The sequence below is a fragment of the Archocentrus centrarchus genome, chromosome 7 (genome assembly GCF_007364275.1).
Source record: "Archocentrus centrarchus isolate MPI-CPG fArcCen1 chromosome 7, fArcCen1, whole genome shotgun sequence".
Taxonomy (NCBI): domain Eukaryota; kingdom Metazoa; phylum Chordata; class Actinopteri; order Cichliformes; family Cichlidae; genus Archocentrus; species Archocentrus centrarchus.
The window spans coordinates 29,885,638-29,911,026 of NC_044352.1; the positions used below are offsets into that span (position 1 = coordinate 29,885,638).

At 40.9% G+C, this 25,389-nt stretch overlaps 1 protein-coding gene across 1 annotated transcript in view; it reads left to right on the forward strand.

The window, feature by feature from the left end:
• The window catches only part of chchd6a (coiled-coil-helix-coiled-coil-helix domain containing 6a), an 85,932-nt gene extending 66,938 nt beyond the window's left edge, over positions 1 to 18,994 (forward strand). The window contains exon 9 of the mRNA XM_030733673.1: positions 18,828 to 18,994. Within this exon, the coding sequence (XP_030589533.1) occupies positions 18,828 to 18,851 (24 nt within the window). The 3' untranslated portion in view covers positions 18,852 to 18,994. The remainder of the gene's footprint in view (positions 1 to 18,827) is intronic.
• Positions 18,995 to 25,389: the final 6,395 nt, after the last annotated feature.

The window sequence follows — 25,389 nt, forward strand, 5'->3', positions numbered from 1 at the left end:
TATATATATATATATATATATATATATATATATATATATATATATATATATATATATACACACACACACACACACACACACACACACACACACACACACACACACACACACACACACACACACACACACACAAATAGATGCTGGCATCTGTTTGTATATATTGAGCATCAAAAGGCAGTAATAAGAGAGGCATATAACACTTTCTAAATTTGATTTAACTTCCAATTAGCTGGAGTTACTTTACCTCCAGTAAATCAGTTTAATTTTTGTCTGGCTCATTTTCTAAGCTCTTAGTTTTTCATTGTTTTGGTGCTAATAAGTGATCTTTGACAGGCTAGATTCCCTCTACCAACTTTTTTTAGTTTTATTTTTTAACTTTTGTAGTCACAGGGCTCCTGAGATGAATCATCAATTTGTCTTTGAGCATTCATCCTGGGTTATCAACTATTTACTGAATCTTCAGTCTTTTTTATCTCCCTCATTTTCTTGCATTTTTATCCGCAGTGGAAGCTTCAGATATGCATGCACTCAGAAAATTTTAACCTTTATATTTTCCTTTTTGGCATCCCCTAACACTCAGTTGAACCTGCTGCTGGATTATTTAACAGCAAAGACAAAGTTCTGTGTTCATCTGTGCAGCAGCTACAAGCTGACGGGAAGTTAGAGAGAGAATGTGAGGAGGAAGCTGGAGGACAGACTGCTGGAAGTTTGTGCAGTAGAGACATTTGAAGGTGTAGCTGCTCATTATGCACTCGAACAGTGTATTACTGTGGCTCATGCTGGTCTCTGCTCACATCTCCCCTGTATTGCTCAGGGACAGTGAGGCTTACCCTGGAATACAGTAATACAACATGTGATAATCAGCTTGCTGAACATTGATTCCTCTGCTGCTGTACTGATATAGTGTGTGCATGGCTGCATGTACACGTGCGCTCTTTCAGTAGCATCTGAACTTTTATTTGTGTGTTGTATGACAGCATGCAGACACAAACTCACATTTCTAAACATGCAGGGATGTTTATGTTCTTATATTTGTAGCTTACTAAGTGTGTGTGTGTGTGTGTGTGTGTGTGTGTGTGAGAGAAAAAGAGAGAAACTTTCCTCCTTATATTAGCTGGTGTGAGATAACAAGGAGTGAAGGGAAGACTCTTTGAAGACAGTCTTTAAGACTCCAGCATATCATACACAATACGTGTATGTGCGTGTGTTTGTGGTGCATGAATAACTTGCTACATTGCAGCCTGCTTTAACCTACTCATCAAGGTCTTTGCTCTTGATTGGCCCCCGAGGCATCTCCCAGACTTTCACCCCGTCAATTTGGAAGTTTATAAAGTTCTTCCTCCATTTTCTGTCTTTAAAAGCTGTCACAGTTAGTTCGGTTATCGCTGATAACTTTTTTTTTTCTCAGTTTAGGCAGCAGCGGCACAGTAAACTTGTTAAACGAAATAAATGCCATTAAACCACAGTGAGACAGCAATTAGTAAAAGACCATAGTTAGTTTAATCAAATATTTGCAGTGCAAAAGTAGATCATTTCTGGTTTCTGTACTGATTTATTCTTTTAGCATCGGGGATATTTTTTCCACGTGTGTCACATGTGCTCAGTGTGAACCTGTTCTCATCTGTGAGGAGAACAGTGCACCAGTGGACCTGCAGGTTCAGGTAAAATTGGCATGGTGCTGGGCTGTGAGCACGGGTCCTACACCAGGATGCTGGGAGTTCGTGCCCTGCTCGCAGAGTGTCGTGGAGTGTGAGTCTGACAGTTTGGTCATAAACATGCACAGGTAGCCTGCTTGAGGTGAGTTTGTAGGGCTTCATCAGTGCTCATGCTGTTACTCGTTATACAAAGAAGTAGATACCGGTCCTGATGCTGGGTTGATGGCCCTGCCCAGCTCCTGGTGTAACTCACTTGCAGTGTGTTTCTTTGGGATTCAACTCAACTGGTTGCCAATTAGTTTTATTCCTTTATAAAAGCAGCTCTGCTGAGCGCCTGTGTCATTTTGCTGTTAAATCGCTGTCCTGCAGCAAGTACGTCACTTTTTGTGGAGGAATTTCTGAATTTCTCTTTCAGATCTGAGGTTCTGACTAGACACTGGATGTATGTAGTTAATGTGAGTTTTTGTTTAATTAACGTGAATTTCTATGTATGTAAACAGCAATAGATTTGCAATTTTTGCAATCACAGTTAATCGCTGTATTATCCACAGACTGCATGTAACTGGCAGCTTGACAGCATTCAGTCCCAAACTGATGCAGACTGACTCATTGCCGTTTTATCAGCATCTTGACCAAAGTCACTTTGACGAAAGCGAGTGACTCCCTGCCTTCAAGGCAACCATTATAAAGACAACAAGATCACCAGTTCATTGCACACAGTCACCATAATTTTGTTTGTGCCCCGGTCTCCAACCAATCTTTTCCCTACTGTGAGTAAAGCACAACAGACTTTGTGTCATTTTCTTAATTTTATTTGAGTGTAATTATCACTAATAAAGACAAAGTAGCTGTAACCATATTATAGTACATATAACAATGTTAACACTAAAATGGTAAATAGACTCAAAGTGCTTATACAACACGTTTGCATTCACCCATTCATACAAGCACTTCCTTCTGTAGCTAAGTGCTTACTATCTACCATTTATACACATTCATACTCCAACGGTTGCATCGGAGTGCAACCTGGGGTTCGGTATCTTGCCCAAGGATACTTTGGCATGCAGGCAGGAGCAGCCAGGAATCGAACCACCAACCTTCCGATTAGCAGGTGACACATCCACCCCAAAAATAAAATAAATAATAAAGTATCTCCTAAGTTTTCCACTTAGCTAATAGTTAATGTGATGTAATGTTTTTTATGACTGCTTTGCATGATTCTGTTTTAATTGTAAAAGAGTAAAAGGGTATGCTTATGTAAAGATTTTGTACAGACATTAAATCTGTTCAGTGGAGCAAAGAGAATCCAGAATGAGACTACAAAGCTAACTTCACTCCCTTTTCTACATTTTCCTTTTTGTCTGTGTAAAATAAACACTGAGAATTAAGCCAAATGTTTATAAATCCGATTAAATTATTTAAAATATAAATGTTTGGCAGTGGTGGGGGAGGTGGTGGGGTTTGATTCTGTAGTGATTGTATCATCCCTAATTAATAAAACTGAACATGACTCTTGTGTATTTTAAATTGCTGCATTTTAAGAATGCCTGCAAGCACAGAGTCTGGGGAAAATTCATAATTTTTTTCATCTTGTTTGTAAGCAGAACTGATGAGTAACGTCTTCTGTATTGCGAATCAAAGTTTTAATCCTTTCAAAAATTTTTCAGTAGACTGTACTAAGCAAGAGGGATTACACTACAGCTGGTTAGTTATTTAATAATGATCGGAAATAAGGAAGTCTCAGAGGGGAGAGGAACACATGGTGACTTTCCATTCCTGAGCTTTTAAGTGAGTGAAAGAGGGCTTAATTGGGACAAAATTGGTCCTGTTCCTTTTTTGTCTCTCAGCAGAGGTGACTGTGATGTGTTTTGATCAGTGCCACAGCAGGTCAGTAGACAGACATGCATATCGCAGACGTCTTCCTGCTGGGTTATGCTACCATCTTTATGTGTATCCATGTTCATGTGTTTGTGTGTTTGATGGCAAATGAGAGGAGGATCCCACAGAGCCGGCAGAGATGGCGCAGACAACCTCTAGTCATTATCCTCTGGGAGGCTGTGCCTGATGTGGGCACTGCTACATGTAACGCTTACACGCTGTCCAGACACTCAGTGGGATTCTCTAGTCATTTATCTGCACTCTCAGATGTGAATACATACACAACACACACACACACACATGCTGTCTGTGTGCCTGGTGGGATTCTCAAGTCATTTAGCCTCAATCTAAGAGACAGCCTGGTTCTGATCAATGTCAGACGCTCATGCTCACTGTGGAGAGAGGAGTGAAAGACTAGAAATGAGACAGACATGAGAGAGAGGTACTAAAGAGATTTGTAAAAGTCACTTAGAATATCTGAGCGGAGAAACAGAACAGAGTACAAATGTACCAAAAGATGGAAAATACACATGGAAAAGTGTCCTCATATGGGAATTATCTAAATAATGTACTTTTTTAGATCCTTAGTAAATTTGTGTAATATGAAACATATTTCATGGGAACATATAAATGCTGTATATGATGGTAATTTAACATGTACCGTATTTTTCGGACTATACGTCGCTCCGGAGTATAGGTCGCACCAGCCAAAAAATGCATAATAAAGAAGAAAAAAACATATATAGGTCGCACTGGACTATAAGTCGCACTTTTTTGGGGGGAGGGGGGGGGGTTGATAGAATCCGAGACCCAGAGCAGAAATTCCATCTTGAACGGCAATTTAAAATAATAATGGATTAAAGAACAGGACGAACACGGTTACGCCTACGTTATGCTAACGTAGCACATTCAGCTACATGACGCACAACGAACACGTGTTCGGTATGTTAACGTAACATTAAGTTATTCAGATAACCATAGCATAAAGAACATACTAACAAGTTAACCAAACCATCAATCCATTGAATTCTTCATCCTCGGTGTCACTTCTAAACAATTCCGTACACTCCGTAGACGAAGCGCCGCTTCCTCTTCTGTGTCGCGTTAGTCAGACTCGTCGTCAGCTGCAGTTCCAATTATTCCAGCCTTTCTGAATCCCAACAGGATGGTTTGTCACTGAAGCCCATGTTTTCTTGATCCATCCAATGACTTCCAGGAAAGTTGGGTGGCGCATTCTCCCAGTTGCCGTTAAGCTGTGCTCTCCATCCATCATCCACTGCGCCCACAGGTTACACAAGACTGCCTTAAAGCTGCAGTTCACGGAGATGTCAAGTGGCTGGAGTATTTTGGTTCATGTGTTATAAATGTCACATATACGTCGCTCCGGAGTATAGGTCGCACCCCCAGCCAAACTATGAAAAAAAGTGCGACTTATACTCCGGAAAATACGGTAATAGATCTAGTATGTGTAAAGTTAACCAGTAGTGAAAGACATGTATATAACAAAAGTGTAGATATAACAGTGTATATAACACAAAAAAGCAAATGATGAGATTCCCTGTAGATTCACCATATGGGCAAGGTACTGGGCCACCTACAGATTACACCTATGGGAACTGCTCAGCCATGGAAACCAATGCCACGAAGCTCCCGGCCCACAGTTTCTGTGCTGATGTTAGAGGTGCCAGAGGAGGTTTTAGAGCTCTGCAGTTTGGAGACGTTTATGCACTGGGCACCTCTACACTGAGCGACCCTGCTCTGTAGCTTTATGTAGTCTGCCACTTTGTGACTGAGGTGCTGTGTTAGTAAAATGCTTCCACTTTGCCATAATACCACTTATAGCTGAATGTGGAATATCAAAGAGGGAAGAAAGTGGTCCAGCAAGTGTGTTCTTAAAATATCAACTCAATCTAACCTCTGCACAGAAGAATATAGACATTATAATGAGGGATCTTTGTATGACCATCAACAGGCATGGCTCATTGTATCCCAGACTTGACTTGAGTTAGAAGTTTTTGAGTTGTAGAAGCTGCATTAAAGCTAAAGCCAGCCTTAAAAGCTTAAACGTTGTTTAGAAGACCAAGATATAAAAAAAGGAGACAGGAGATCCTTTTTCCCCTTGCTTCGTGCAAAGCTGTGGCAATGGTAAAGGACACAGAAATGCACAGTTCTTGTGTTTTGTTTCTTCTACAGCTTATTAGTGATTTAGATTTGCATTTGCCTTTCCCCTGTACTCTGTTAGCTGTCCAAGATGTTGCCTCCTCTGCCCCTGACAGCCATTGAGAGGTACAGTAGGGAGTTGGAGGGTTTGGTGATGAGATGTCAGGGCTGTCAGCTATCACAGTGCAGGACATTCTCCAAAATAACCCAGTGCACTGAGACTGATGGTCCTTCTTTTGATGGACGAGCTGCAATTTATACTTTAAATTTTAAATTTGATTTAAAATGCATAACGGGTTGCTGGACTGTTAGACAGTCACTGACAGTCATAGCAATCAGGGCTACAGGTAGATTTAATAGCACCTCCTGCCTATAAGATCCAACGTTACAGATTTATTGAGTGCTGTATTAAGATGGAGCGTTTCTCAGAGTGGCAGCATCACTCACATTTCTAATGTGCCCAGTTTTCTCTTTTTTTTTTTGAGATAGAAATACCCTCATTTCAGCGGGGCTGTGTTGTAGTCAACGAAGAGGAGCTGCTTATGGATGCAGAGAGAAATGGTGTAGCATTTTTTTTTTTTTATTATTTTTTAGGCGCATGGTTGTGATTCACAATGGCCTGGCCTGTCGTGCAGGAAACTGTGTGCTGTTTCTGCGGCGCACAGTGCTCTGTGTGCTGGCAGGATTCTCTGTGGATAGCCCACCAGAAGATAAGGGGAAAGAGAAAATTGTTTCATCTTCTTTTGATAAGTCTATTCTCAAAAAAAAGTCCACACTGACAATCCCGATATACTGATAATAAATGTGTATCTGTTGCCGATCTGAATGCACGCTGACTTTTGCAAAGCCAGTGAATCACAGCAGTATAAAACCTCATATTGATTTTTTTTTTTTCTTTTACCTTCAGTTTTATTGTTGATTGAACAGGAGTCATGCCGGTACAGAGATCACAGCAGCTCAGTCACTCTGCTGGTAGATAACAATATAGACAAACAAACTGGAGAAAAATACAAAGAAGAGGCTCAGGACAACAAATTGGACTGAAGAAGAAAAAAATACATGTTGTAGATACAGAGAGATCTGGAGCCCGCTCGATAAGGAGGCTAGATGCGAAAGGCCAATGAGAAATAAACAGAAAGGCCTTGAGCAACGTTGGGCATGGAAAAAGATGGAGTAGAAGGAGAGCATTTGGCAGGAGAGCAAAATGAAAAAAACACATTAAGGTTTGAGGTTAAACCTGAGATTAAATGTTGCCATGTAGGGGCTGGAAATTGGTTTAAGTGGAACAAATACCTAAAGAAACTTCGTCTTTAGCCAGTATTATGAAAGAAATTAATAAATGTACAGAAAAACATGGAAATTAATCTTGTGATCGGGACTGAGAGGAGAGACGGGCAAATAAACAAGAAGCAGAAAGAATGAGTCAACCGAAGGTTAAAAAAAACAAACAAACGGAGCAATTGAAGAAGTGAGGGGAGAAAATGGGAGATGCGCAGACGGGAGGAGAAAATGATGAAGAGGAGGAGGTGGTCAGTTAAAGAATAGAGGTAGAGCCTGATGATGGGGCAATAGAGCCGGTGAGAGAGAGAGAGAAAAAGCTGGACAGACGAGGGCAAGGAGAGAAAGGAGGAGGCGAGAGGGGAGATGATGGGGAGAGAAATAGGTGACTGTCAGGAGGTAAAAAGCGAGAAAGGAAAGATGAGTGGAGACCATGAGGAGATAAGTGTTTATGGAGGAAGGGTTGGAGATGGGCACCGGATGAAGAGGCGCGCACACACACACACACACACACACACACACACACACACACACACACACACACACACACACACACACACACACAGAGGCATAGACAGTGGGGCCCTCAGCAGTCAACACTAATGAAGAAGAATGAGGGGCTTCAACTTCCTGCTGGACCCGCTGCTGACCACACACACATTCTCGCTTAAGTATGCACTCCTCAAGTTTTGACACAAAATTTATGAAGCGAGCAAGTAGTTGGACTTCTTTCACCTCATTGCTATGCATGAATAAATATTACAAAGTGTCTTGTAGCTTTCTTAAAACTAGGCCTAATTAACGACCAGAGTTTCTCTCATTTTTTTTATATTTGTTCAGAGATAAACCGTCTGAGATTAAACACTCAGGCAAAGGCGTTTCATACCAACCTTCTAAATTAGTGTGAGTTGCTTTAATTGGGGCTGAAGTCTATGTAGGGCTTTTAGATCCCCATTTTCCAAATGCAGAACTTTTCTACAAAGTTGATGTACCATGGAGCAGAAAGTACTTTTCATCTTTTAGCTCCCTATTTGTGACTCTGTGATTTCCTGCCCACTAGAGAAAACAGGAATAAAACCTACAAAGAAAAGATGGTAAATAAATTGTAAGGAGGCGGCGTTCAGTGGGTTTTTAAAAAGGTGTTGAATTGATTTTTTTTTTTTTAAAAAAGACATTCATTGTCAGATTCTTGTTTCTACTCTGCTCTCTGTTGTAGGTCTGTTTGTGCCTCATTAACAGTGACTGCCTACAGACACCGGAGAAAAAAGAAGTCTTAAGCAACTGTTGAACTTTTTCTCCCCCTCAGCTCACAGTTTTGAGCAAAAGTTGACAAAGATTCAACAAAGACGTGGTGCTGTAACGTGTGCTGTGATTGTGATGAAGTTAAATCTTAGCCATAAAGCGTTTAGCATTGATTCCATTTTTTTGTGTGGCTGTTGTAAATCAAATACTTTATTGTAGCTATGGATGTTTCTAATTCTCAGCACATGCAGTCTACACACAGAAGAGCATACAGAGAGCAGTGTGGTATTCCCATGATACAAATGCTATTTTTCTTAAGGTTTGACACAATTAAGTTCTCTTGGTGTATATTGTGATAGGCAGGCCTGCGTCTAGATCAGGGATCCTCAAATCCAGGCCTCGAGGGCCGGTGTCCTGCAGGTTTTAGATGTGTCCTTGATCCAACACACCTGAATCAAATGGCTGAATTACCTCCTGGGTATGCGGTCAAGTTCTCCAGAGTCCTGCTAATGACTTCTATATTTGAATCAAGTGTGTTGAAGCAGAGACACATCTAAAACCTGCAGGACACCGGCCCTCGAGGCCTGGATTTGAGGGTCCCTGATAGAGACCCTTCTAAAATGTGGGCTATAACATCCAGAACCTTTATTGATGCATGTGAGATACCATCATAGCTTCTAGAGCACCAGACCTCTCCTTTGCCCCTTTTCCACTGACAGATCCCGGTGCCATGTGCTCAAACCATTCAGCGCTTTTTCCACCGTGAACTCACTCGATGCTCGGCCGAAAAATGGGCTCCGTTCCAGCAAAGTAAACAAGCTGGTCTGGAACCAAGGAATGTGTGATGCAAGCGGCAGAGGGGCATGGCTTCTCTCTGTAAAGCTATTTCACTGCAAGGTGTGTATTACACAAGAAAAGCGAAGCAATTTTCACAGCCATGGATTAGGTTGGGCCCTAAGGCTGAACTTGCTGCTTTGTATCAGTTCACAACAGATAAAAGGAAGCAAAGTGCGTACTTGTCGTCTTGCTGTCTGTGTTTACCTCTGTGCCGCACACAGATGCTGCAGTAGTTTTGTTTGGACGGTAAACTATGTTCAAAAGGGGAGCGTGTTCTGCCACGTGTGTGCTCTTCGGCTTCCGTTTCCAGTCGAGGAACCGCCCACACCCACGTACGTAAAAGATCAGCTCGCAAAGCAGTGGAAACGCGGGCCCATTCGCCGATTCCTTGGAACCAGCACTGGCATGAGCACCGGCACCTCGTCAGTGGAAACGTGGTGCTTGAGGATCCTCTCTGTGTTGTTATTTTCTTTCCTTTTTTCTTATCACTTTTGTACTCAGTTAAAGGCATACATTGCTCTTTACAAATTCGATGAATTTTTAAGTGAATTTAAGTGATTATTATTCTTGTGCTATTTGGCAGAACTGTGAGTTTGGCAATGGGGCAACTATCAAATTGCTTTGTTAGCACTGTTTTCGCTGCTAGGCTTTTTGTGCAGTTTTTTACCCCATGTTTCATTGAAGACTTTTGCTAACACAAATTAAAAAAAAAGAAAAAAACAGCTTGTGTCTCATTGCATGTCAGCTGTGCGACCCAGAGTGTTTGTGTGTGTGCGTGTTTATCTGTTGGGTCCACAGAAGGAGTTTAATGCTGTTATGGATATTTGAGTTAGTGAAAAGCAGCTTTTTTATGAAGAACAGAGGGATAGACTGCAGGACGGTAATATTGGTGTGAAAAATGCGCTTTTGTTCTTTGTAACATTTAAGCTTTGTTTTTCCTCCTGACAAAATGCTCACAGTAAAGGAGTAGATGTCCATCAGTCCGCTCACCTTTCATGTGTAAAGTTACCTTTATATACAGAGTCAAATATAGGCACACATTCACCAGCAGACATGCTCAGCTAGTTGTTGTAAAGTTTGTCAGTTTGTGTGTCTAAATGTTCATCAGTTTGTTTTTGCTTTACTCCCTTTTTATTTTTCTTTAAAGAATTTTCCTTCATCTGTCAGTTTAGTTTCTCTGCCTTTGCTGCCTTTAAACACCAACACCTTTCATCTTGCCTCTTAGTCTGTCTGCAGCTCTTTTATTCGCTCTCTGTGTCTGCTCCACTCTTTGTCTCGCTTGTTTTATTCCGTCTTCTCTCCTATCTGTTTCTTTTTTCCTGCTTTTTCTCACCCGCTTCCATCATTTTTCTCTCCCTGCTCCACAGCTGACTTATTGATTTCATTTTCATACTGTTGGCAGTTGTTCCCTCCTTCATAAACCATCAGCGCTGCCTCCTTTCAAGCCGGCATTGATCATTGTACAGCCGATCACAACCAATCTCCACCGAGCATCATTATCTGCTCTTGCTCTTTCTCTTTTGTTGTCTCCTCTGTCTTGTATATTGTGTGCTTTGTGGGTTATATTTTTAATCTAGCTATTCAGTGCTCTGGCGCTCTGTATATTTAGTTATTTAGGTAGTGAAGTTTTGTCTTTTTTGCCCCCCCACCCCCCCCCCCCCCAAAAAAAAAAAAATTCTTAAATGTGGGAAAACAAAAGAAAGCAGCAGGAATCTGGACCTTCTGTTAAACAGCTGACTTTAACAGGTTCATAAAATTTAGTGTAAAATATTGTTGACCTTAGTTCAGTTTAACCAGAATCCATCCATCCTTTATTTCCCTCCCTTCCTGCCTGTTTTGCGTATTCAGTTAGTGGTTGTGGGGCTGGAGTGTGTCCCAGTTGTCATAGAGCAAGAAGCAGTGTACACCCTGGGCAGGTAGCCAGTCTGTTACAGGGCTAACACACAGAGACATAACTGTTCACACTCTCATTCACACGTATGACCAATTTAGAATCACTAATTAATCTAATCCCATGCATGTCTTTGAACTGTGGGAGGAAGGAGGAGTGTACCCCAAGGGAACACAGTCACATGGAGAAAATGCAAACTCCACACAGAAAGGCCCCAGCCATCCTCCTCCTCCTTCCTCTTCTTCTTTAGACTGGTCTTTATGCTTTCTATCCAGCATAATTGTCATTTAGATTTAATATATTTATTTCCAATTATTTTTAGTTTAGACTTTGTAACTTTCCTGCTGAAAATCAGGTGTAAAAGTCACACGTACTTAGTAAGAAGCTGTAAATGAGTTGCCATTTTTCCAAAGTATCAGACAGATCAGATTGTGTTCAGCTTGTTGAAGCCTGATGGACATGTACCTGTCCAGAAATGTAACATCGCTGCGACAACCACAAATGCAGTAATTGAGCTTTGTAATAATACATGTGTATAGTCAGAAATTGTAATCAATAAGGATAGATTTGGGATCAGTATGAGTATCAGTAGTGGCATAATGATTAGCTACTGTTAACAAAAGGAGCATTGCAGTGCGTAACAGTGCAAGTTAAGTATTTCAAAGTTATTGCTACTGTTCTGGCTAGTATATTTCTTCAATAATCACAATGTAAGCACATCCTTCAACTACTCTCACCCACTGTTTTATTGCACATTGACCTTTTTTGAAAAAATATTTTTCTCCAAACTCCTTCTGTCTAGCCCCCCCAATCTGTATTCCTCCTTCCCTTTTGTTGCGGTGAGTGATCGAACAGCACGTCATGCCAAATCTAGAGCCTCGGCGTCCTCTTTCATCTGCCTCGTCGCCCTCAGACACAGTAAAGCTTTCAAACAAGGGGAGCGTTGGGGGTGTGGAGGTGTGGAGGTGTGGAAGGAGGGAGTAGAGTTGAGGGGATTCTCAGCTGCCTCCTGAGAGAGGCATTTTCACCAACTTTTGTGCTCATTGCTTGCTGTACCCTGACCTTTCTGAGCACCACCACTCCCGTCGGCTCGCGCCACCAGACCCCCTACCCTGTCTGCCTCTTTCTGTTTTCTCCAATGGGGGTCTCAATAATAATTCAACACTGCACTGTATTGTGCACTATTGAAAGCCACCTAGGCTGCATAAGCAATTGACACACTTAGTATTTGTTTTTTTTTTTTTTTCCCCTGGGCGCACAGCAGACCAATATTCTGGTCAGCATTTTATCGCCCCCTCTTGTGTGTGCTTAGGAAGAGGTTTTGTGGAACCAAGACCACCAGCTGGGATAACAGAGGACAACAGCAGGGCTTTTAGGTGGGTTTTTCACTGGCTTTTGTCACCCCGAAACAGCCACAACATTATCGGAATAGTCCACTTCCTACCAGCCTCTTTTGTGTCCCATTGTCACTCAATCCGGCTGTCTCTCCACTTCCTCTTTTTTTTTTTTTTCTTGTTTCTGTATGATTTGAAGCCTGCCTTTCCTTTGTGATTGCTCTCCATTCACACCCTGGATTTCTAAAGATATCGATTTTTTTTTTTCTTTTCTTCCTTCCCCTTCTCTGGCCTTTTTGTAAATAAATAAATACCAATGTTTTATTGCTTGCTCGCAGAGCTGTGCTGACACTCATGTGAAACTTGTTTTTATAAAAATGTACTGCAGGCATTTAACGTTCTTTTGTCTTAGAAATCCACAAAAAGCAACCTGTTATATTTATTTTACTAAACAATGACCTGTGAACTTGTCATTTATTGGGTTTATTTTTTTTGCCTACTACAACCACATTTTCTTTAAAAAAAAAAAAATCTCCATAAGCACAGTGTTGTGTAAAAGTCTTGAGCCACCCCTCATTTCTTTCGATTTTGTAAGGAAAATGGGAAGTATATGCAACGGTTTACTGAAACATGCCAATATGCACAGAAATACAGTGGATAAGGCAACAACAGAGTTTTCAGAGTTCTGACAACCTTCAAAGTCAATATTTGGAATGCCCACTTTTATTCTTTAACAGAGCCTGAACTCTTGAGCAAGCTTTCTTGTAATTTCTTTAAGCAGGAATAGTTTTCCAGGCTTCTTTTATTCCATTCTCTGTGTTGCAATAACGCCTTCCCCTCCTAAGAGCTGTTGCCACTGGTTTTCAGTTCTAGTGTAATTTGGCATACCTCAGCCTTTTCTCCTTGTTTCCCTTCCTTAATAATGGCTTCCTGACAGCCACCCTTCCACTGAGACCAGACTTTGTGCAGGCCAGTCAGTAATGTTCATTTTGAAGTTGTTCTTCACCAGGAGCGATGTATGTTTTTGGTCGTTGTCGCACTGGAAGACAAAGCCATGACCTAGACCCAGAATTGCTGCCGACCGCATGAGGTTTTCTTTCAAAATCTTCACATATCCTCCTTTTCTTGTGATTCCTTCCACCTTGACTAATTCAAGATCCGCTGAAGCAACCCCACAGCATAATACCCCCACCACCTTGTTTCAGTGTGGGGACAGAGTTCTTTGGGTTGTGTGCCTCTCCTTTCTGTCTCCAAACTTAGCAGCATCTTTGTGGCCAGAGAGCTCTAGTTTCATCTCCTCTGACCAAAGGACACGCTTCCAGTGTGCATAATCTTTCTCCTGGTAGTCCTTAGCTTGAAGGTGTCTCTTCTGCACAAGTGGAGTTTTTTTCCACAAGTCTGCAACCTCGCAGGCTCCAGTGATTGTCGTCTTTGAGACTACAATTCCTGACTTGGCTAAGTCATTCACTAGTGTCTTGGCAGTTGTCTCTCACTAGTTTTCTTTCCAGAGTTTTTGAAATCTTTTGCTTCCTACCTCTGCCAGGCATGTTCCTCACTGTGTGGCTTTCTTTGAATTCCTTGATGATACTTCTCACTCCAGTTCTTAAAACTGGGAAAACGCTGTATATCCATCCCGTTTTGTGAGCATCAACAATTCTTCTTAAAATGAGTTATTTTGTTTTTGGCGTGATGCATTCTCAAGTGACAGCTCAAACCCCTGCTGAAGATTTTATACTGTGTGTAAACTGGAAGATAACACTTGAGCATTACAAAGTTAAAGCACATAATTGCACTGCAGTGGTTTGTGCTATAGCTCAATAAAAAGGTCAGTTTTGGGCTCAAGGCTTTTGCATAGCACTGTAAATAAAACTGAGTATAGTCATTTGTAAATTATTTAAACCCTTTATCTCGTTGGAAATCCAGACATGATAAATTAAGGGAAGAAAAACATCAAGTATCTTTATAAAGTTTTGGGCCACTGATGTGCTTCATGAACAGGGTTCAAGGTATTTAGTTTGACTGGAACACCATTCTTTCAAAATGCATTCCTATTGTGTTTTGACACTGATGATGGAGAGTGCTGCTGAACATGTTGGACCCGAATCTCCCATAGGTGCTTCAGCAGGGTCAGATATATTGCTAGTGTCCATAAGATTCCTGTCACTCTTAAGCTTATCAAAGTATTCAGTTCTCTAATACTCACATTAAGATAGAAATCTTGCATCATAGGCTGAAGGTGATAACTCAGAACAACATATTGATTTGCAGTGAACCTTTATTCTAAAGGGACCATTTTTAAGGGCAAAACCTCCCTGTAAGAGTAACATTGTGTCCTTCTATTCATTACAAAGCTTCCTCCATCAAGTTATGCTCCTGCGTGGCATATAATTACAAAATTAAAGATGAGGTTTGTTGATATAAAATTTGAATTTCACCACAGTGACTTTATGATTTTAGTCACTTATAAAGCAAAAACTAGAATCCTTATGTCTACTTTTTCAGATGATTTACAGCTTTTTTCTGCTTTATATCTTTCACTAAGTGAAAATTCTCAGTAGCTACCCTCCCACTTCTAGTATTTTTGATAGAAGTGGAGGCCAAGTGATGATCTAGGTTGCCTCAAATGAACTTTGTTAGTGGAGCCAATCTCGTACGTGTTCTCCTCCACATTCCCCTCCATCTTCATCCCTCTGTCCCTCAGCAGTGGAGTGGTCAGGCCTATCAACCGCAGAGCCTCACCTGGGAGCCCCAATTGCCTGCCAGTCATCAGATAAAATGGATTTCCAATTGAGTCAAGGCTCCCAGGCTGGGTGCAGAGTGGGGAACAGACCGACTTCTTTTGCTCTCCTACCTCTCCTGACTTTTTGTTGTTATTTATTTTTATCTTTCTATCTCCTACAGTGGTTGGCCCCTGTCTCTCTTCTTCTTTCTCCAGTCCCTTCACTCTGCCTCTTTAATCTGCTGGCTGGCGCCACATGAACTGAAAATAGGCTCACTGTAACAACCCATAACCAATACCGATGTGCTGTCTGGTAGGCAGTCTAATAGAACCTCAGCAAATCTTCATAGTCGGTGACTACTTTAACTCAGAAGGTGTCTTCGATTGGAGCAACAGTTGGAAAATTCATTAGTTTATTTTTGCTGAGTTGTGCTACCTTGTTAATACAATAGATATGCAAAGATACAATTTTGAAAGTTCCATACTGTACATGTACAGACTCATAATGCAGGTTAATTTGTGAGTTTATTTGTGGGGTAGAACTCCAAAAAATGACAGTTGCAAAGGCACTGCCCAACATGCTGTACATTTCACCAGTTCCTCTTTCTATTAGAAAGTAAAGGTTTTTTTCTTTCTTTGTTATTTCAGATCTACAAATTGTAATTGTGCCATTGTTCAGTTTTTCTGTTTGTGTATACAACTTTTTTTTTCCCTTTTGGTCAAGATTCTTAGCATCTGTTGCTTCATTTCATTTGAAGTGAGTGTTCATAACTGGCACTAAAGTGAAGCCAATATTAGCTAGTTTTTCACTAGGATAAACAATGAGAGAGAAGATAAGCTTTCATAAGCTTGCATTACTGTAAATGAACACCTACTTCTTGTGTGAGGAGAATGGAAAGACACTTGAAGGACTAAAAGATATAAAATAGAAGACTGAATGGAAGCAGAAGTGAATGGACAAAGGAACAGAGCAGAAAGGGACAAAAGAATTAAAAGAGAATGGGAGATGAAGAGACTAAACCAGAGGCATCAGATGAGAGGATAAAAGAGGAGAGTCATATTGATCACACTGCTCTGTAAGTCTCTCTGTGGTTATAATGGTTTGAGTTTCACAGCTGGAGTGAACTCTGCAGTGCTTAGAACAGATACCACGTGCTCTCTGCACACACACGCACATATAGTACATCCATATACACAGTCGCTCTATCAGTTGGCTCCAGGTCAATGCACCCCTAGCTTTCAGTCAATTGAGCTCATTGCATCGTTCCACTTGGGCTAACCCTCCTCCCTGCTGCTGTCTAGTCTTTCAGGCCAAGTGGGGCAGAGCTGGATCAATTTTTTTGACTTGGAAACCAAAGCAAATTTGCAAGACATATTAGGGTTGGCTTTATTTTTACGATCAAGAGCCTTGGGTTACTAACTGCTGTAACTCCTGCATACATTTTTGATCATAAAACAAAACCTAATGGACAGTTTGACTTGATAAATATGAGAGGATCAGGATTAGGTCTTTCTGTTCATTTTGAAGGGGACATTCAAGAGTGTTGCTCCATGTAGAGAGAGACAATCGTAATCTATCCGCTAAACCAAAAATACTTGTTGTCATAAAAATGCCATTTATAACTTGGGTATTTAGCTCAAAGCTTAATAATAAAGGTAAACACCTGTTTCCGTTCACTATAGTTTATGCTGTCTGTCTATGTAGAGGTATTCCTTCCTTTAGAGAAGAAGCAGTTTCCTTTCGTGACAAAGGTCATTTGTTGCCATTTTTTGTGTGTGACCTCAATAAATTCAGTGGAGTACTAATCACACATTGTCCACATAATTTGCATAAAAATAAGAAATGTTCAGTAAACTAAAAAGCACACCTTGCAAACACTCAATAAAATTGCATACATTGCTTGTGCTGCTGTCTGATGAATGCGTTACATGTACCTGTACTTTTAATGTATGCTTCACATTTGCTCTTGAAAAACAACCATAGTATATCTGACCCTCCATTTATAGCAGTTCTGTGTTATAGTCAGTGTTGAGCCTTCCTGTGGAAATTAGCTTAATAGCAAGGAGTCATCTGGTTAGATAATGTGAAAGCAAAAGTATTTATTGACCTTCAAATATAAGGCCCACTCCTATCCACTCTATACCTGTATATATTCTGTAAAATGGATTACCTAGCTTTCATTTAGCATTTCAATAAGCTGTCTTCCAAGGTTATAGGAATAGATCTGTATGGTGGCAAAGCACTAGTTAAATTAGCTTGAGATTACCTTAGTTAGTTAGTGTCTCAGAATCATCATGCCAACATTTCAAGGTGTTAATTGATCGTTGCTATTTCATGTGAGAGCTCACAATCTGAGTGAACCCCTCTCATGGTACCGTAAGGCAAGGTCGCTGGAATGATGGTGTCAGACTCATCTGCTTTCCAGGACGATTTGTTGCTAGGGTTTCAAGGACTGCATTGATCTTAGGTTGAAGGATGAAGGTTGCACTCCTTGGATCAATTGCGTGAAGCTGTTTTTAAACAGAAGGAAGGTAGGCCTCATAGGCTGCAGATGCTGTATCTTGGAGGTCATTCTGTCTGAAAGCTGGGGTGTACAACACACTCAAGAAACAGCAACAGAAAATTGTCACAGATTTAGCTGTGCTAAGATACACGTGGTGTTGCCATTACACAGGTTGTACACCAGAGATTACTGAGACTTTTACTCTAACCTATAAGAGCATGTTTCATGTGATTTTAGGGCTTTTAAAGTCTTCAAAATTGTGAATGTAGTTAGCAAGAACCAGCTCATACCTTTGAGGCATGTGTAGCTTGAGGTGTATGATCCAACCCTTAACTACTTTAAATGTGTTTGATGGTAAATATGCTGTTTAATGTACTTGCCTTCATCCCCATCATACAAATGCTAAGTATATACTGTAGCATACTGACAAGCCACAACTTTAAAACCACCTGCCTAATATTGTCCCCTTAATGCCATTGAAAGAGCCCATCAGGGCATAGACAAAGGAGCTCTAGTGATATTCTGTAGTATCTGGCTCTGGGACATTGGCGAGGGATCCTTCAGGTCCAGTAAGACAATCAAATTCATTCAATTATGAGCAGAAGTTATGCTTAGGGTTGGGTGGGTGGATGTGCTTGGCCTACAACAATGTTTAGTTGCAGTTTGTGTCAAAGTAGCTTTCAAATAAACGGCAGGATCAAAGTATTCCCAGCAGATCGAACGCTGCATTGTTTCAAGATGACCAGTGATCACGGGTCACTGTGCTTGTCAGTGGTTTTAACGGTTTTAAAACTGTGAAATCTCCTTATGGATGGTTGAATGCCATTAGCATCAGCTGTAAAAGGCGCGGGTTTGCATCCCGGCCCGTCGCCAATTTGCCCGCGTGTCTTCCCCGTATCTTTCCCCCATTTCCTGTCACTCTCCACTGTAGACAAAAGCCGCCGTGGCCAAAAATCCCAAAAAAAAAAAAAAAAAAATTAAAAAGTATTAATTGGTCAAAACGTATTCGGTGTACCAGCCCAGTGATAAATGACTGAGAAAGAGGTTCTACACACAAAAGTTATGAAATTGTCATCTTATTTACCTCCTGAAGTGTGTTTGATTATTTATTTCTTTATTTTTATTAACAGGTTTGCATATGTCCATTACAGAAATAATACCTGCTTTTACCCATCTGACCTTTCAGCCATGGTCAGTTAAAGTTGGCAGAGAATACACAAAACAGGGACAACCCTCCTACCTAAGAACTCCTTCAAAGGTCAGAAGGTGTGGCTGCTGTGCAGATGGACTAATTATCTCTTTTTTTTTTTTTTCCCCTCTTTCTTTCAGAACCTGCTGGTCAACCATGGATGAAGAGTGGGAGGAAAAGGGTAAAACAGTTACATGACGAAAGCTTTGACTTAGGCACTAAAGGCAGCACTGGTTGCGTTCTTGTTTTGCTTTATGAAAGAGATGGTTTGCTGTTAGCATGCCTTGTTTTTTTCTTTTTTTTTTTAAACTTTATTGTGCTATTTATCTGCGGTATCATCCGTTAAACTATTATTCTGCACTGCTGCATAGTCCAGGGAAGTAAACAAAAATGAGTGTGTGCATTACAGTAGGTTCATGGGCTGAGGCAGTGTACTTTCAATTCAGTCATTGACAGTGCTGTGAAAAAGTATTTGTTTTTGTACATTTGTCACGCTTACGTGTTTCAGATCATTAGATTTGAATAACTTTTTCACAGCACTGTATGAGATCATCAGATAATAGTTCTAAGATTTGACATGCAAAGATGCATTCAGGTGAACTCTGCTATCAGACGATTGTGGAAATCAGATTACGTCCAAACCTGTGCTGGCTTTTGAAGGGTTAAAAAGACAGGAAGGCATTTAAAAAGTGAGCTGAGTCAGGTGCACAGGAACCGTCCTTGTTTTGATCTCAGACTGAAAAAAAGAACTGACTCACTTGTATTTCTTTTGAGCTTTATAGATTTGTATTTTTTTAAAAACACGGGAATAAGCTCAGGTAATCCTGGCCATGACTTTAATTCATCAGATCTGTGATGTATTATATGATTTTATTAAACCATTCATATCCTGTGACAGTTTTGTGTCTTTAGTTTTGTGTGTGTTTTTCTTTGTGTGTGTGTGTGTGTGCACACTTCTTTCTGTCTTCCTTTCACTTTTAAAAGCTGAGTGAATTTAATTTCACTGCAGTGGTTTATTCGGTTCTCAAAAGAAATGCAAAAGGAAACCTTGGAATATTCCATAGATAAGGAACCATCCAAGATCTTCTATTAAAACTGCTCTAAGTGTTTTTAAAGTTACAATTCAACTCAGGCTCAGTTTTATAAGGAAATGCTGCCATTGAACAAACCATTATCCAACCATTAGCAACTTATTTTTCTAATAAATGTGTTTAAAATCAGTCAAGGGGCTGTGGGCGAGATTCTACAAAGTCTTTCCAGTAGGAGTTACAAAATAAAAGCCAGGTTTTCTTCCAGACATAACTAAAATAGTGGAGACAGATAATGATGATGTTTATGGTCAAACATCAGTGGGAAAAAACCTACATATTTAAGGCCTCACCCATATGCAGGCTTAGAGACCAGTTGGCCACCCCATGGCGATGTCTGGTCTCGATGGTTGCTGGGTGAAATTGGTCACAAAGAGGGGGCTGCACCACAAACCTCATTGTGATTGCTTTGGTCGATTGTCACAGTCGCCCGTAGTTTGCGTGAAAGATGCAAACCTGTCTTGGAAAAAGCACTGTTTGCTCTCCAAGCTGTAGTGAAACTAGAAAAATTGCAGCGCAAACAGGAAATAGAGAACTATTAACTAGAGCCCGACCGATATATAACCCAATGTTGGCTATTTGCCAATATATCAGTATCTGCATTTATAGTGCCATGAGAAACTATTTGCCCCCTACTTGAGTTCTTAGTTTTTTGAATATTTGTCAAACTTAAATGTTTCAGATCATCAAATACAAGTGCCGTTTTTAAATTATGATTTCATTTATTTAAAAAAAAGCTGTCCAAACCTACCTGGCCCTGTTTGAAAAAGTAATTGCCCCCTAAACGTAATATCTGGTTGTGCCACCCTTGGCAACCAGAACTGCAATCAAGCGTTTGCCATAACTGGCAGTGAGTCTTTCACATCACTCTGGAGGAATTTTGGCCCACTCTTCTTCACAGAATTGTTTTAATTCAGCCACACTGAAGGGTTTTCCAGCACGAACAGCTTGTTTAAGGTCATGCCAAAGCATCTCAATCAGATTTAAGGCCAGACTTTGATGGATGCCATTTTTGCATTTTGGGGATTACTCTATCAAATGGGGTCAGGTAGATCTGGATAGCTTCTTTTCCTTTAATAAATGAAGCTATCATTTAAAAACTGTATTTTGTATTTACTTGGGTTATCTTTTTCTAATATTAAAGTTAGTTTGGACTGAAACATTCAAGTGTGAAAAACATGCAGAAACCTAAGAAATCAGGAAGGGAGAAAAGACTGTTTCACGTCTGTATTAGCTGATAAATTCAAATTTAAAAAGTGAGAACATGATGGGGAAAAACACACTTCAGCCATGAGTGCTGACGTTTAGTAGTTTGTCCACCAGATAAGTCATAATTAGTAAAATGCAGTTGAATAGAATGACAGAGACCACGGTCATCAGGCCTGGCCTGAAATTTTGTGAAAATGTTTTACACCATGTGTCGAAAGAGAGATATCTTTGATTGAAGTTAAAGCATTTCTGGCGTTTAATGTGATTCTTATATCACAGGGAAGTGAAACTGAATTTGACACTTCTGTTTTTGAGAGATATTCAACATAAACTCATTTTTATTAAAAAAAAAAAAAAAATGACAAGGCATAAGCTTGTATGGACGGTTTCATGGCAGTGGTGCGACTTGAAGAGGTGTAGATATTCCCTTTGCACACTGAGGTGCACCCAGGTGCTCAGTAATGTACCTGATTGACTTAATGTAACAAGTTTGACTCAAGTGTGGCTAAATTTTCTGTACTTCCTCCTGAGTTGTAGCTTTAAAATCTGTAGTGAGGCTGCAGTAATTGGCTTGGAGCAGGAGTTAGGCTGACAACACTTTGCTGCTATGCACCTCACATTTGCACACAAATACATACATACACGCACACGCACATTTGGGCACTAGCGGCCAATCTTAATAAAAGAAATGACACGGAGGTGGAGGAGGGAGGCTGTAAGATGCGGTCTTGCAGATGTTGCTACGGTAACAGCAGCGAGCAAGAGCTGGGAGCTGCAAGGCAGCAAGTTAGAAAAGAGAAGTGAGGAAGACGACAGTCGACGCATTCAAATGCGTCCTCGCTCTCTCCCTGTTGATCCCATGTCATACCCAATTACCACTGCAGCGAGGGGAAGGGGGGAGTGCAGAGGGGTTGGGGGTGGCAATAGTGGGGGCGTGGGGGGGGGGGGGGGGGGGGGGGCGTTGTACAGAGAATACAGAAGGAGAAAGCGGAGTATTCAGGTGTCTGCTTGAACCTTTGAGACTTGCAGAGATGTTGCACGTGCTCGTGCTGAGGTAAACACCCACACAACTGTCATTACACGTTTACAAGAGGAAGGTTGTGGGGAAAAAAAAAAAATCTATCTGCATGGAGCGTGTGCAAGGCGGCTGAGGATTTCATCTCGCTGTGAAATGTTGGAGGATGTGGAAGGTGTGTAGAGTACAGTGGCAACTCTGCATAGACTGAAATCTTTCTTTCATAAAGACAGTCCAGCATGAAATGCAGACCTACCATTTATAATTTACTGAGACATATTATGAGAATTCTGGCTGTGATTTTTCATATTGTACTCCTTGAAGTAATCAGTGAGACCCGAGATCAACAAGATATCACTGCAGAGGGAAAGGCCGCACCTGAAATGCCGGTCCTTTGATGTAATATTTGTGTCTCTGTCTTTTTTGTTTGACTTACTAAAATATAGATACACTATAAACCCAGGGTGCCTGAACATGAGATAATAATCAAGGATGGATTGGAATTTGATTCAGCCCCAGGCCCCTCTGTTAAATATTTGCTGTTGTAACAGGTATCAGACTACTTTTAAATTTGTCCAGCATACTCATCAGGGAAGTTAAGTTTTGTATCTTGTATTCTACAAAATACAAAACTTTGTTTCTGGCCAGCACATAGCCTATCTGAATGAGTTTTCAAAGCATGCTTTGACTTTAGCTGTAGCTCACTGAATACGCTGACCACAGCACATACAAATGTCCAAGGCTAGACACACAAAACATTTAGCCGGCGCACTTCTTGACAAAAGACAGAAAAGTATACGAGGTGAGCAAAAAAGTCATAAGTATCAAAAGTAATAAAAGACCAATCACACACTCACTGAAACTGAGCATAGCCTTAGCTACAGTTGTGTATGTGTGTTCTGTCTGTCTGTACAGAAGCAGGTCAGGGTCCACTCTGTGTGACAAAACCACTTCAGTGGCTCATCAAAACCATCCCGAAAATCAGCCGGGGATGCAGAGACAGCTGCCGGGGGGGGGGCATGTTGTTGTTTGTGAGTAACAAATAAAAAATTTCATTTAGTATTGATCTATATTTTTCAATACTCATGGTTCTTTTCATTGTGCACCTTCACATGTCTGCAGCTAATGGCGACCTTTGGAGAGACAAAGCTGAACCAACAACTGCAGCTTCTCAAATGGCCACTTGAGACTGGATCCAAATGTCCTTCACACACAATCTCATGTTTAACCAATTTTATTTTCTTGGTACAAAAACAAGGTTTTGGTCTCTATATCTAATTTCTCCCTTTTTGACAAATGTAGGGTTTTTTTTGTTTTTTTTATAACTCACCTCTTTAAGTTTTATGAAAGCTGTGCAAACTAAAGGTGGGTGGCAGTTTAAACAGGTATTCACCAGCCAAAACTAGCACCCCATTTAGTACTGCAGATGCACCTTGCTAAGCTAATTAGCTAGCCACTGGTACGGTTAGCTCAAGCCTCTGATCCACATATATGGCTACATCCACTTAAAGAAGGGAGGGGGGGGTTACCACCAAAATGCCAAACTCAAGGCTTCAGATTTCTAATGAAGAAAGCAGTTGCAGGTGAGATCACCTGCTGCTTTGTGGGCTACAGTCTATGGTTGACAGAATCATGCCTGATGTGTTCACCCTGAGACGTCTGTCAACCTTTTCCTGCTGCTATATTATTCTTGGTCAAGTTGATTGTTCATCACAGCCCAGGACGATCATGTGGTAATAATGCTGTCCTAAAGCACTTAATATATAGTTTATACATTTAAATGTTGCCAATTTGTCATGGATTAAAAGACCACTCAGCAGGCAGAGGAGGCCTGATCGTCCACCCCGCTTCACCACAGAGTAACTGTTCTTGCACAAGACACAAAAGCCCAGTTTTTATCTCAGCAATGAAGCTAATGAGTAAATGATGATTATTATTATGGAAATAAAATACCTAACAGTCTTAATTGTTTGTTAAGCATAATTAATTTATATGTTAAATAATTTAACATACAGGACAATTTGTGGAAGATTAGTACTAGTAGTGCATACAAAGAGCAGTATACACACCTGTTAGACCTAGTAACATACATACAGCTACTTTTGGCTGCTCCCTTATTCAAACACATGGAGCCGCCCACCACAGCAGGTATTTAATTTGCAGACTTTTTGGATACAAGATTGCAATTGTTAATTTCTTTCCCTGGTCATCCTGCCCATTTGAAATGCAAGCCACCTTGGTGGAAGTGGCTTGCATTTCAAATGGGCAACCCACCCCCACTAACACACAATGCCCCCTCCCCGCGACACACACACACACATACACATTGATGCCACACCTGCCACAAGGGAAATCAATGAGTCTTTCTGCTATCTCTCCTCTCCATCAGATTAACAGAAACACTGACATCTATTAGCCCAACACTCCATCTGTTCAGGGCTCTGTGTGTGTGTGTGTGTGTGTGTGTGTGTGTGTGTGTGTGTGTGTGTTTCCTCTGCAGAGGCTTTCCTCACTACATTGCTCCTCCGATTAAATACTTCCACTCCTCTAATGCCATTAAAAGGATAAGAAAAGGTGGGTGAGGGGATGAGAGAAAAGCAGCAAAACGGGACAGGGAGAGAACGGTCTGCTTAACCTCTGCCGTCTGACGGAGCAAGCAAACGTTTAGCGAGAGAATGATTTAATCCCTCTGTAGTAGCCCGGATTAATCCTCCGATTTATCACTGCCTCGCTCTTTTCTCTGGGCCTTGCTGTCATTTTCTCTCCCCTCTCATCCGTTTCTTCATCCTCTCTTTCTTCCTCTGTAATGCGTCTGGTTCTGAGTGGCTTAATGCTGTTTAATGTGGTGACTTCCCTTTATCTGCCCATTGTCATTATTCTCTCTTAGGAACAAAGGGTTGCTATAGTGAAGCTTCCATTGGGTTAAAATGGTACAGACATCAGTTTGTGTGTATTGTGGACTGTCCAGGGATGTGCATTGTGAGGCTGAACATAGGCATAGTAGTACTTGCTGCTAAATGCTTATAACAGCATGTTACACTCATAATGACTAATGCTGACATACTGATTAGCAGGTTTTTTGTTTTGTTTTTTTCTGTGTTCATGACCTTAGATTAGCTTGTTAACGTGCCATCCAAAAGTTATTGAGCAGCCTGCTTCTGGCTGTGACTCTGGTGTGTTTCTAACAAGTGGCAACCCTCAGAGCTGAAAAACGAAGTGCATTTTGGTCAGGTTTTCAGTGATGTACTGTAATGTACTGCATAGGTAGATGGTACCCCCACCCCCCCAAAAAACAAAACATAAATACACAACACGTTGGCTCCGGCAGACGTTTTAGCTGATTTCAACATTGTCTCTCTCACAAAAATGTCACTCCAAACAGGAATCACC